The sequence below is a fragment of the Haliotis rubra genome, unplaced genomic scaffold (genome assembly GCF_003918875.1).
Source record: "Haliotis rubra isolate DU_JTF1 unplaced genomic scaffold, ASM391887v1 Scf88, whole genome shotgun sequence".
NCBI lineage: Eukaryota > Metazoa > Mollusca > Gastropoda > Lepetellida > Haliotidae > Haliotis > Haliotis rubra.
Genome location: NW_025767612.1, coordinates 1,593,379 through 1,607,676, shown reverse-complemented (window position 1 = coordinate 1,607,676; position 14,298 = coordinate 1,593,379). Strand labels below are relative to the sequence as shown.

Sequence of the window (14,298 nt, the reverse complement as noted above, 5' to 3'; positions counted from 1 at the left end):
AATACTAGTCTTAATTCTCTATCAAACGAAAATGTATGTTTGTAAATAAAGGAAGCAAACAGGATTTGGTGGATTTGTAAACACGAAGCTATGGTATGTCACTGCGAGAGCAAGCACGTGGCTCATTCTCAAAGTAGGCGTGGCTTCCAGTGGTAGATCACAGAGCCTTGCCAGTCCAGTTGTATGATTGACAGCTATACACTGCTCGGCGGTGTGTTCAGCGCCTCACTTAATCCCGCCCACTTAGTAGCCGATGTGCGCGCCTAAGCGAATCGTGCCGCGCGGAAAATAGTCCGTGGCTGATACGTGAACAGTTTCAGATATATCGACTGACAGTTGAATGTGAGTAACATTTACATCTAGTCTGCGTTCGGGCAGGAAAACCCTGCTCGCTTCTCCACGTAAGGATTGTTTTGAATCAGTAAGGGGCAATATAAACGAAGCGGAGTGATTGTGACGAGCCCATGTCAAGTGTTGTTCATTTCAACCAAACATACACGCAGTTTCTACAGTGTTGGTGTATCAGTGGGTTGTCGAGAGGCCCGAGTGTGGGGTTCCAAGCATAGACTCAGCCGGGGTGATCACCGGCCGTGCAGTGGTCAGCGGACGGACTCGGACATTGAGGGAACACGGCTACCCTCGGGATGGAGTACCCCGAGTTACGGGTCGTGTGTGTGCTGCTGGCGTGTTTAGTCGCCAGCATTGAGGGTATGTCTCATTACCGTGACGGGATACTGAACGATAACGCTAAGTGTGAACCTATCTCTATACCCATGTGCCTTGACATGCGATACAACTTCACTCGTATGCCTAACATGGTGGGACATAGCAATCAGAAGGACGCGGCTATTCAAGTTCACGAATTTTTACCACTTGTTCAAATCGGATGCTCCAAACTTTTGAAGTTTTTCTTGTGTTCCCTGTATGCCCCAATGTGTTCCGACATGGTGGAGGAGACAATGATCATCCTAGCTTGTCGGTCCATGTGCGAGAAGGTTAAGAAGGAATGTGCTCCTGTCTTAGCAAGTTTCAACTTTCCGTGGCCTGAGATGCTCTCGTGCGAGAACCTCCCTGACAAGAGCAACAAGGACAACTTGTGTATAGAGGCTCCCAACGTGACTGAGGAGCCTGAATTTAAGACCGGAGCACCTGTTGAGCCGAACTTCGATTCATTCAATCCAGAACTCAGGCGAATATTCGAGTCATTCAGGAAAACAACAACAGAACCTTCCAAATACGGACGTCCCCATTATAAGGACAGTGACATCTGTCCAACAAGGTTCGTGCACGTGGAGAAACTTGAAGGTAACAACTCGTGTGCCCCGCGCTGTGATATCGACGTGTATTTCCGTGAGGAAGACAAGGCCTTTGCTGAGATATGGATGATTGTATGGGCGTCAGTATGCTGTCTGTCAACAGCCATCACTGTGTTGACCTTCGCCATCGATACGTCCCGCTTCAAGTACCCCGAGAGACCGATAATATTCTTATCAATGTGTTACGCTATATACTCCGTAGCCTACATGATCCGAGCAATCACGGGTCCTGGAGCTATCTCGTGTGACAGGGGTCGGGATGGACGGGAGTTCCTCATCCAAGAAGGACTCGAGAGTACGTGGTGCATCATCGTCTTCCTCATCCTCTACTTCTTCGGGATGGCCAGTTCGATATGGTGGGTCATCCTCACGGTTACATGGTTCCTCGCGGCTGGACGCAAATGGGGCCAAGAGGCCATTGAAGCTCTGAGTAGTTACTTTCATTTAGCAGCGTGGGCCATTCCTGCTATTAAGACAATCATCATCCTGACGATGAGGAGGGTGGATGGCGACGAACTTACAGGTCTGTGTTATGTGGGTAATCAGGATACCGACGCCCTAACGGGGTTCGTCCTGGCCCCGCTTATCGTGTATCTTATTGTAGGCACGGTGTTTATACTTGCAGGATTCGTGGCGTTGTTCCGAATACGAAACAATCTCAAACACGAAGGCACAAATATTCGCAAACTGGAAAAACTTATGGCCAAAATTGGAATATTTTCTGTTTTATATACTGTACCAGCGACTTGTGTTATTGGGTGTTTGTTTTATGAAAGAATGAATTTCAGTCGGTGGCGGACACTTGCAATGCTGCGGCAGTGCCATGGGAGGGAGGACTGTCACCTAGAGCATTCAATACCCACAGTAGAGGTGTACATGCTCAAGATCTTCATGTCACTCGTGGTGGGTAGCACCAGTGGAATGTGGATCTGGAGCTCTAAGACAGTTGCTTCTTGGAGACAGTTCTTCTCGGCCAGATTCTCCAGGAGGAAGTCAAACTACAATGCCAACTACCACCAAGCACCTGTTATAGTCATGAAACAGCAGCATGGACCAAAGTGTATGCCAAAAGTTGCTGGTTCCAGAGTGTGATTCTTCTACTGCCAGGAACTGATTTCCACAGAGTATGACTGAGTGAGGATTTCACAAAATGGCAACTATTATTACAAAGCATTTTTTGCCAAATTCTCATGATCATTGTTATATAGTCACCGGATCTCATTTTCATATCACGTGACCGTGGCTTGTGTTTGTGACGACAGAGAGAGTTTGTGTGGTGTTGATGGACAAGATGAAGAAGAGGAAGATGGGAAATACACTGACTGCCAATGTATGACGTTCTGTTTAATTTTGTCACTTTTATACCTTTTCATTACCGCAGACAGCGGAACATTTTTATCATGGAATTTTTTACTTTTCTCAGGATGCTTAAAGGTAAATTTAACTTATTTAAGTCTTAGTCCCTTTCCAAGGTTTGTAAGGTTTGTGAAAATGTCACCAGGTCTGGTAGGCCGTCAAGTCACCTGGATGCACTAAAGAGAAACATTTCCCCGCCTAAAGGCCCTTGGGTATAAAATTCGGCAAATCTCAGAGAAAGCAATGCTGTTTACTTAGTTCTTCCCATCCCTAAGCATGAGAGCACATAGAGAAGAGCTCCTCGCCCGTCTCTCAGTTAACGGATACGTTCAAAGACAGCCAAGTGAGTCAATATGAGGGCCCGCTATTGACAAACACAGTGTGCCGGAGTCCCTATCTGTCGGCTTAGCTATTGTAACGATGTGTCGGGGGGCGATCAGCTACACAAACCAGTGTCCATACCTGTGGCCAATGCAAGTTAGCACGCTAGACAAGCAATGTAGATAAGGGGGGTTGTACTGGGTAGAAGTTCATCGTAATATGAGATTGATTAGAACCGGGGCAATCGTCTATCAATCATGATGAGAAAACAAGTTTTATCTGCGGAGAGAACACGAATTCCTGTGTCAACCATCTGACGGTCGATGTCTCCGCTTTGGCCGTACAAGAATTTGCTTTGAACTCCAATGTATCTGAACATAGGGCTTGAGACGGCCGCAGTGATAGGTCTGCTTTGTTGGGTCAATTATCAATATTATTGATGAATACTAAACCCCTAATTTCATACATGATATGGATTTGGGAAAGCAGTACAAACACGAACGCCTTTGATGTAGTTTGAAAGTATTTTCCTTACGTAAGAAAAGCATTTATAATCGATCGCGCTATCAGTAGTGTTTTTATCAAAGGAATTTCAATGACAAAGTGTTTGCTATGCGTACGCGCAAGCGTATGACATGCAATGCGTGAACTGTTTATTCTGACTTGAACTATCTAACCTCTCGGTCAAAAAACATTGGAGATAAGTTTCCGGTATAAATATTTATAAATTAATTGGAACCACGTAAGGATCCACAAGTTTCATTATGCTAGAGCCGGGCTAAAGTATTTCGCTCGGGCTGTAGTTTGCAATAGCTTTAAACGGGAACAGTACATTGCCACGGAACATGACTGAACGTAACTCGCTTGGGCTGTAGTTTGCAATAGTTTTAAACGGGAACAGTACATTGCTTAAGGAGCAAGACGGTTTCCTGAACAGGAAATTAATGAACATTTGGACAAATCCCTTGTGCCCTATTTGTAATCGGCGCTACCAGCTCAGTGTTCAATATCCGAGTCAACTATTGACACGGGATTGTGTATACGGAAATACTAAATCTAACCAACCCGGGCGTATATGGGCAACGTAACGGTTCTTATCAGTCGGGTGATTTACACTGGTTGATTCTGAGTGGAAGAGTCGCTCGTTCTGATATGAACAAACAATTTAAGGCACTGCTTGTGTAGTTGAATGGTGTCAGTCGGGGCAAACCGATATGAATTATTACCTAATAAAGTATGTCATTTGAAACTGATACCGACATTAATCAAACTGTATCACATATACGTGTTGAGTTAAGCAGCATCTCTAAGCCGAAGAATTACAACAAATTCGATCGATATATATACGATGAATGTAAATTGGATAAGCGTTAGCGCAAAGGGCTAAACTGCATGAATACCTTTGAAACATTTTTCAAAGGATCAGTGTAAAAGTGCTTCTCACATCTTGTTTCAACCGTTAAATGATCCCAACCAATACTACCTCAAAGAACGAAATTATTATGAAAAAAGTACAAAAGCGTAAGAAATATGGTCCATTTATACATAAATTCACCGTGATAAAAGGTTTCTAACATAAATTTGCTCATGCTTGAAATAGGCAGATCTACGGACCTCCGTGTCATTGATTGGAACGTTTATGATCTAAGCTGGGCATTATGATACCTACGGTACGAGGGCACTGTGCAGTCGTTGATCGATCAGTGAATGACAGGCTTGCCATCTCATCGATTTTACGTTGACAGCAGGACTGATACTTGTGGTGACGATGCCTCTTAAACGTCATCGGTATTTTCCTCTGAATAGTTGTTAGAGTTTATGTACTGCAATAAATCGCAGTGGATTAGAAAAAGTGTGAAAATGTTCTACGATAATTTGAGAAGGCTGAAAGACATCAAAGACATATATAATTAACAGTTTCAAGTTTACAGAAAAACGTTTCGACGGGAAATATAAAGAATGTAATTCAAAGCCAATAAATGAACGTCAACGTACATAAAACAGTGCAATAGAATACCCAGCCTTTACTATCCTCAGAAACAGAAACCATTTAGTGTTAAAAAATACGGTGAAACTTAACCGTTTCAATGATGAAAGCTATCAAATGTATTGAAAACATCCACCGAATATTGTAAAATGATATTTCGTATAAAATATTTGATGAATCTCAGATCTTTTTCCCATTTTAAATTTGAGGAGTAGAAAGTGTTTGAGGTCGTTTGAGTGCAGCTCGTAAAACCCAGGATGTTTTAATAGAGGACTGGGCTAGGGCTTCCATAAGCCTTTAATATGTCAAAAAGAGGGAGCAAAATGGGCCCAGTTGGTTATCTGGATGGACTAAGGTTGTGCCCCCCACACTGTATCCCAATTGGTTGATCAGGCGTGCTACAGCTCTGTTCTACATGGTGCAGATTTTATGAGTCTTGTAATGTGATCAGGTCTAATTTCAACAGGTATTGAAACGGATTATACCGGAGACTGCTATGGGATGGTGAGGGTGGTGTTTGGTGAGAGCGATTTGTTACCCCGTAGTAGAAGGCTACGTGTTTATGAAGAGCAAGAAAGGACGCTCTTCTTTGTTGCTAGTGGGTCCGTCAAGGAACGAGATCATTTACAGATGGGGCAATTTACACATGTGTACATTTCTTTCATGTTTCCTTTCCCCTAGGAGTATCTACACTTTCCCCACAACATGCTTTCTCCTCCGAGCTGCCGCCGATTTCCCTTTATATGGGGGAACATCTGACTCATTGCGCGGGAAGAGTGTCCCTTGACAAAACTTAAAAGATCACACGGGGTTTCTCAAAAGTCAATCTCTTTTCAGCCAACATCGAGATGCATTACTTGACATTTACACAAATCTTCAGATCTCCCTTTTCACAAAGCTGGATATGTTTTCTGATATGTCTTAGGTTATGAAGATGATCTAAAGCTTTATTTCTGAGTACGGCAACGTGTCTTCACAAGAAATCTTCACATTTGTATGTATTACTCGCCACTCTCCATGTTTGTGTTCATTCAACCACAGGCGTTTTTTCTGTTCTTGCAACAGAGGTTAAATAAATTATTTGTTGTCAAACTAATGAGAACGCGTTGTTGTGTACGAAACAAACAATGACGGAGTTCTGTGTGTTTTCGGTTCTTTTGCACGAGGACACCACACAAAGAGTACGTCATGTGATCTCGACAGTCTCGTCATGCGTGAGTTGCAAACGAGAGACAGATGACATTCTGTGCGGAACTGCTCTTGGCGGCCATCTTGTTCGCAGGATGCACTAATTGCTCCAGACATTACTTCTGCGAGGAACTTCTAACTGAGAATTCCTGCAATAATTTCTCTCGCTTACCATATCGAGGGGTGCCTCACGGATCTGGAATCCCTGGCATAGACATTCCATTCCTGCAGAATCTGTCACAAACACCGTGGATGGTTCGGGATCAAAAGTTCCAAATCATAATTCTTGGCAGTAATGTAATATAATAGATCTTTTTGTCATTTCCCATTTTGCTCTGCAAATACCAAACATCCCAAAGCTCAGGATTGATGGAGAAACATATTGGTTTAAGTTTCGCTCGATACAACGAAAACCCGGGTTCGATTCCCTTCACGGATACATATGTGAAATCCATTGTAGCCCCGGACATTATATTGTTGGAATATCGCTAACAGTGGCTTTAAATCACATCTAAAAACATCACTTATTCAAGTTTGTTTTATTCATTTGTTTTAAAAACACAACAAAACAAACCCATTTGCTTCATCCAGGAAGATCATACGATTTAACAATGCGTCAAATGCATTTAAAGGCGGTGGGGTAGCCTAGTGGTTAAAGCGTTTGCTAGTCACGCCGAAGGCCCGGGTTCGATTCCCAACATGGGTACAATGCGTGAAGCCCATTTCTGGTGTCCCCGCCGTGATATTGCTGGAGTATTTAAAAGCGGCGTAAAACCCAACTCACTCAAATGCATTCAAGTTTCTTTTGCATTCTACAGTGTTATATATGGCAAGAACGTAGACTCACGAGTATTAAGTCAAGTCCTTGAACGAAACGTCATTCTTTTGAGTCGCCTAGGCACACATTTACATTTACATTTGCAATTCAAATGCGACATTCTTGTTAGGCAAGGATCTCAGTTCTCAATATGTTCCAGGTTAAAGGCGAAGCATCAAGTATATTGCTTGTGTATTGCAGTCATCCACGAATATTCCACATACAGACCACTTTGATTGTGTCTTTAAAACTCCCGTGACATCGACAGATAACCTTATATAACGCATTTCACATAGTTTCCTCACGTGTCAAGTCTACGGGTGAAATAACAGTCATGCCTGAGGGTCGCGATACCAACAGGTTTTCCGTGTTGAAATGTTGTCATGACAACTGCCCTCGGGGTTCAGACTCTGTCAAGAACCCATAACTCCATCAAACTGGATCAACCTTTCAGAAAGTTTTGTTTTCAAGAAGTTGTAAACTCTTTGTGGTGTTTAATTGGCTGTTTTGACAATCGTTTATATTGCATCACTGGTTTGGGGTGAACCTCCGTCGGTTAATTGTTGTTGATAGTGGCGATAAAATGAGAAGTGATTCAGTATAGAAGTCTGTGAAGCAATAATTGGTTTAATTCGGTATAGAAGTTTGTGGAGCAATAGTTAGTGTAATAGGTTCCTTTCAGTGGTGTTTAACAAAACAAAACCCACTGACAAACAATAGCTAAGTGAGAATATAACACAAATAGATACCATGTAGACATTGTTTCACAGCTGTACAATACAGCTCTTAGCTTGATAACGATGTAATAATCTACATCGAAACGTCGCTTAACGCAATAAACCAGAAGTTGTCATCCATAAAGTTATGATTACACACTCGCGGTGGCTGAGCGGGTTAGGCGGCTGACTTTGTGTGCTGGCGATTAGGTGCCTGACTCTGAGGGTGCGAGTTCGAATCCCGGATGGGGCTCAACTGAAAAAAAAGTACTAGAATTTGTACTTTACTAAGAAAGTGTAATCCCAAATATAACATATGTTACATCCATAAAGTTGTATGTTTCATTTGTACAATACACTTTGACAAAACAACATGAAGTACTGTTAAGTACTGGGACGTAAAAGTAACGAAATTTGTGATAGTATTATCTTTCTTGGAATTATTCCATAGTATATTACTCAACAGAAGTTAAGCACAACCGATTAATCTGTCAATAGATATCTTTAACTTGAAAGAGATTGTTCTTAACGTATTTTGGGTAGTATAGTTCAATGAAGAACGAAATACACATGACTCAAAGGACAAACGAACATAAATTCCTCTTAAACGTTATACCTTGAATAAAATGACTTAACAACGAAACATAACCTTTCTCCAAGGCTGTACTGAATGTTAAGCTAAAAGATGTATAGTAATTCAGTCCTTTAAAGAGGCCAGTTGATAAGTGGACAGTGCATCTAAGGACGCCAGTGTGTTAGAGGGACGTGTTAATGTTGTTTACATATTTTAGAAATTATCATTTAAACTATTAAGTATTACCCCAGAGACATGTGTAAGTCTAAATGAAAGACTGTGCACCTATTTGCAAGCGAACAGTAGATATGCACGCTGTCCGGTCCGATGAATATAAGCGTACGTTATACGTACAATCTAAACGAAGAGTGACAGTCTCCGTCTTGCATCGTAAAGGAATGCGTTTGATGCACGCCCTAAGCCTGAACCAATGCATGGTAGCGTATGAAGTCAATGTTTTTAATCATCTAACCGAAAACACCCATCGTAAACTTGACCAGATTCATTCACTCACAGCACTGCATATACAGGTAAACAGGTTGTGTAAGCGGCAATCGAAATATACAGGCTTGGTATATTAAATTGTTTCATTTCTATTTACTGTTACCTTTGTACATCATGCTAGCTAAGTATAACTTTTTTCTATGATATTTTTCAATTAATTATTATTAATAATCATAACATTTTTTATGAATTGTAGAGAACATGATCATAAAATGATAATACAAATAAGGCAGGTAATTTAATGTCTAATTTAGAAATATTTATCCTTTGATCAACTTTCTCCATATGGATACATATCACACTGAACTAACGAACAGACATGTAACAGTAAGCTACATTTCCTTTCTTCAGGGAATATAGATCCGGATTTAGTTTGTTTTGAAACGACATTTTTTCACTGTCTGAAAAATCCACAATATTAAATTCAGACTTAATTAGTCGGCTATTTCTTGCTGTGTAAGACATTTCATTATGAATCATCTTTATTATTTTCTGATATAGTTTTCGATAGTAGGTTTCGGTAAGCAATAGGTAAATTGAGGGGGAAAATGCACACTGAGTATTTTTATGATAATCAAAAGTGAAAGAACTGTTGTTATATTTAATGAAGGATAACAAAATATAGATGAACAACTTCTTTAATACATCCATATTTTGTTATATATACTTCAATACTGCTCCATATTCCGAAAGCCCTTCAAAGAAGTTATTGAATTATTGATTATGTCTAATTTCTCATCACTAATTCCCGTAACAGTAATCTTAGAAGTAATCTTATGCTGAGTAATACTGTGTAAAGATGAACTGGTTCGAAAATGACTGGGGTAAGATACAAATTAGAAACCATGTTTGAAATGTTGTAAATTTGTGTTGAAAAAAGAAAGTATATTCAGACACGATGTATTTTCACAGTTTATTATTACTTTTAAAAGTTTTGAATCAAATTATATTTAAAGATAAAACCAAGCAGAAGTATTCTTCGGTTGCTCACTAAGCTCCTGCACGGTTAGTACATGTACATTTATATACATGCAATATCGTTGACTTAAGTTATTTTAAATTTGATACAATCAACTGAGACAAAGTTTTCTGACTACTTAATTAATATATAACATGTTCATGAGCTGAAGCTCCAGACACCAAGTATGACTAGTACTGAGGAGGTGCCTGAAGACAATTAACTACGTTGTTGTGGCCTTACGTGCACCAAAGCGAAGATGGACTGCAGGGTACATGCACACCACACACACCAACAATATACACACAGCCGACATTTCTCCTGTACAGACAGATTTACGTATTTGTGGCCATGTAACCTATATAGTGCGATGCCATTTCACTCACGACATTTGTTTTGCCCGCCACAAATGTACCGTGGTTGATGTTAATACATTAATTCACATTAACCTACCCCAACGTCCGCACTACTGCTACTACTACTGCTGCTGCTGCTGCTACTACTACTACTACTACTACTACTACTACTACTACTACTACTACTACTACTACTACTACTACTACTACTACTACTACTACTTCTACTACTACTGATTTATGGAACAGTTATGAATATAAATTTAATGACCTGAGACATATTACATCCTTTGAAAAAACTACAAACTGAAAAGTACATACGGAACTGTGCCGCTTTATGTGAATATTACACCACAGTAATATCTAGAACAGAGTTGGAATGCAACACCTTGACTGATGTGTCTCTGCTAACTATGATTTGTAGTATATATAGATTTATATTCAACAACTACCATCACTTTCGATCACACACACGCGCACAGAGAGAGAGAGAGAGAGGGGGAGGGCGAGAGGGATACCGATAGAAAGAGAAAGACAGTGGGGAGCGAGAGAAAAAGAGAGACAGATTGAGAAAGACAGATCTAGAGAGAGAGCACAAGCGAGAGGACGTAGTTTTTGTGTTAAACAATCGAGCGCCGCTGTATGTGAAGAATACAGGTTAGTAAAGTTCAAATATTGGAGAGAGAGAGAGAGAGAGAGAGAGAGAGAGAGAGAGAGAGAGAGAGAGAGAGAGAGAGAGAGAGAGAGAGAGAGAGAGAGAGAGAGAGAGAGAGAGAGAGAGAGAGAGAGAGAGACATGTATTTCCTGTATGTTGTGCCGACACGGTAACATAACTTATAACAAAACCTGCACAGTTTATATTCTTACTCTTGGGGAACAAGTCTGAATTTGTTTTCAAGTTCTACTTTGGTTGATATCGTCACAGCTGATGGTTTGTATGTTTCTCTTTGCTGTGATCCTCGTGAGTTCATTTAGATAACATCGTCATATGAGCGAAATATTCTCAAGCACGACGTTAAACCCAATTTCACCTCACCTCATTTAGATAACATGTTACTTTTCCTAAACACCAAATATATGTCCCCATACAAGAACTTCGAAGCAACAGGCGGTGCGTGTTTTAATGAAAACATGCATGGTAATTATTCCTGCCTGCCTCGGAAAAAACAACTGAATATCCATGACTTTCCAGGTGTAGGTATGTCCAAAGCACTTGTTATGTAAACATATACACTTGTTATGTAAACATATACACTTGTTATGTAAACATATACACTTTTCACATTAAAACCTTTGAAGCAAAGATACCAGAGACAGACAGGCTCATTAACAGAAATACTCGTGAAAACAAAATATATGTAAGATATTAAGAAAGCATTGCGACAAAACAAAACAATAGTTAGCTCGTAACAACTTCGTTCATGTTTTCAATATAAATAATGATAATAATAAACATTAGTATTAGAAACTATCGGTGAAAAAACGTTTAATGGGTATAAGCTGGGTAAATACATTACAGTTTGTTCAATGTGAATAACATGATGCTCGCTAAATGAATTCTCTGTTTTGGAATTTACGTGAAATTAATATTGATAGACGCGGAATATTGAAAAGGTACAGAAACTTTAATCAGAAAACAAACGGATTACATATATTTAATATTATTTAATTACTGTAAAATGTGCTGTCTATATTACTTTGAATATTATTATTCATATTTCAAGATCAATATAAGAATAAACATAATCAGGAAATATTCGGATTATACCGATAAATAGTGATAATATTTTTAATACATATTCTCTGTATTGGTGACGGTAAAGTGGTGTGTGTGTGTGTCTATCAGAGGAGTCCCACCATTACCAAAAGTAGGCCAGGCCAACCCCCGGGGCAAGTACCTGCTGTCGTCTCGCCAGGGTATCCGTCTCAGTGACGACAGCTTGGATATATCGATATATTAAAACTTTAGAAGATGTTTTATTACGAAACAATACTTATTTTAGCCCTGTATCTATATATATACAACTTAACAAGGGTGAACGCTAACCCGACCCACAAGACAGCAATAACAACATCATCAGCAGCAGCAACAACGACGAAAAAGTGTTTAACAAACTTTGATTGTCTATATTTATTTTAGCCCTGTATGTATCTATATACAACCTAACAAGGGTGAACTCCAACCCGACCCACAAGACAGCAATAACAACATCAGCATCAACAGCAGCAGCAGCAACAACAACAACAACAACAACAACAACAACAACGAAAAAGTGTTTAACAAACTTTGATTGTCTATGCTTATTTTAGCCCTGCATCTATCTATATACATGTGCAATGTAACAAGGGTGAACTCCAACCCGACCCACAAGACAGCAAAAACAACAGCAGCAACAGCAACAACAACGATAAAGTGTTTAACTAACTTTGATTGATTGTCTATGCTTATTTTAGGCCTGCATCTATTTATATACAAACTGACAAACTTTGATTGACAGTCACTTCTGTGAGTGACAATTGTCAACGATGTTGCTGTCAGCTGTCATGTTTAAGTTCGTTTTGACAACGTTGGTGACATCTTTTCTGAAAGTATATTTCGTTTAGTTTCACAAGCATATCAAATAAGACGGGTGCCATGACAGAGTGATTCAGCCTGGCCGCCGTGGTCAGTCTAAACAAGTGGCATACTGGACCAAATATCATATTAGTCCCGTCATGAGCTCTGATAAATGCCGTGATTCATGAATACAAATATATGTTTATTTGACAACTAATGACGTCGCACATGCGTAATTGGCGTAATTGTCATCAATGTGGCATAAACTAACAGAAATTCGATTTGCATGAGTTATATCATAAAAATGAATACTTTAGACTGCCTTGTAATTCATACTTTGTAATGAGAGTGAGTATGGTTTTACGCCGCTATTAGCAGTATTCCAGCAAGAGAGAGAGAGAGAGAGAGAGAGAGAGAGAGAGAGAGAGAGAGAGAGAGAGAGAGAGAGAGAGAGAGAGAGAGAGAGAGAGAGAGAGAGAGGGAGAACCTGAACTGTATTATTTCCCCTACAGCCAAGCCCTCCCTGCAATGCTAAAGCCGTAAATGAAGCAAGTGTAGATTCTCTGGTCTCCCTGGGGCTCCTTTTGTTACAATCAATATTATATATATTCAGAGACTAAGCATTAGTCTATGTTTCCGCGTTACGGTGATCGGAAAAAATATCTTCGTATCAAGTCTATGAGATTTCTAGTAAAGAAACCCGTATGTTGAAACCTTATCACAAGCTAATTCAGTCTATCGTGATACCAGGAGCGATCGAGGAACAACACGAACATGGAACCAGGTCACGTGATTAGCACGAGGAAGTCCGGCGAAGTCTCACCCTTCCGTCACTTTCCACGAGTTACGAGAATGTTAAAATGACAAACTGTGCACACAGCTACATGTTCAGTATGTTTTTTGTTCTGACATCTGGCGTAAAACATGAGCATTAATCCTCGAAACAATCACATACATTTATCATGCACGACAGGCTAAGCCAGAGTTCATGCTTGAAACAGATCAGGAATGCGAAATCTGAGGCTGGAGAGGACCGTGGCTAAATCCAAGTAGATATTAACGATACAACTCAGGGTTTTAACTAAATAAATTCTAGCCTGTCGTTTTGTGTTCAGGATCTATTTCTAGCTCGCATGCACACCGGCAAAACAGGTCATACGTGATATATATTGAAAGTTAAAAAAATCTGTATTTGAAGTGTAACGACAACATTTATTTTGATTCAGGTTTGGTCCTTTCTATGCAATTGATGCTGAATACAGAAGCAAAAGCTATGTATGTACGACAGTATGAGCATGTGTGATAACAAAGCGACAGATTGAAATAAAAATACTCTTACGAATTATGGTGAAAGTGTGTACAAACGTGGCACGTGTGTTCCCGTCGCGGGAGCTTTCAGCTTGCTTTCGTGTGGAGTCGGGCGAATCATGCAGCGAATCATGCAGCATATCAAAAATAAATAAATAAATAAATAAATAAATAAATAAATAAATAAATAAATAAATAAATAAATAAATAAATAAATAAATAAATAAATAAATAAATAAATAAATAAATAAATAAATAAATAAATAAATAAATAAATCGGATGGTATGAACATTCTGATATTAATTATGAGAGTTTAAAATATATACAATACGAAAGAAT

The 14,298-nt window shown here is 39.7% G+C and overlaps 1 protein-coding gene across 1 annotated transcript; it reads left to right on the top strand.

Moving 5' to 3' along the window:
- The first annotated feature begins 348 nt into the window (after positions 1–348).
- On the top strand, positions 349–6,076 carry LOC124263325 (frizzled-9-like). The gene has a single exon (XM_046697905.1). It carries the CDS (start codon positions 645–647, stop codon positions 2,406–2,408), a length of 1,764 nt encoding a protein of 587 aa, XP_046553861.1. The 5' UTR covers positions 349–644; the 3' UTR covers positions 2,409–6,076.
- Positions 6,077–14,298: the final 8,222 nt, after the last annotated feature.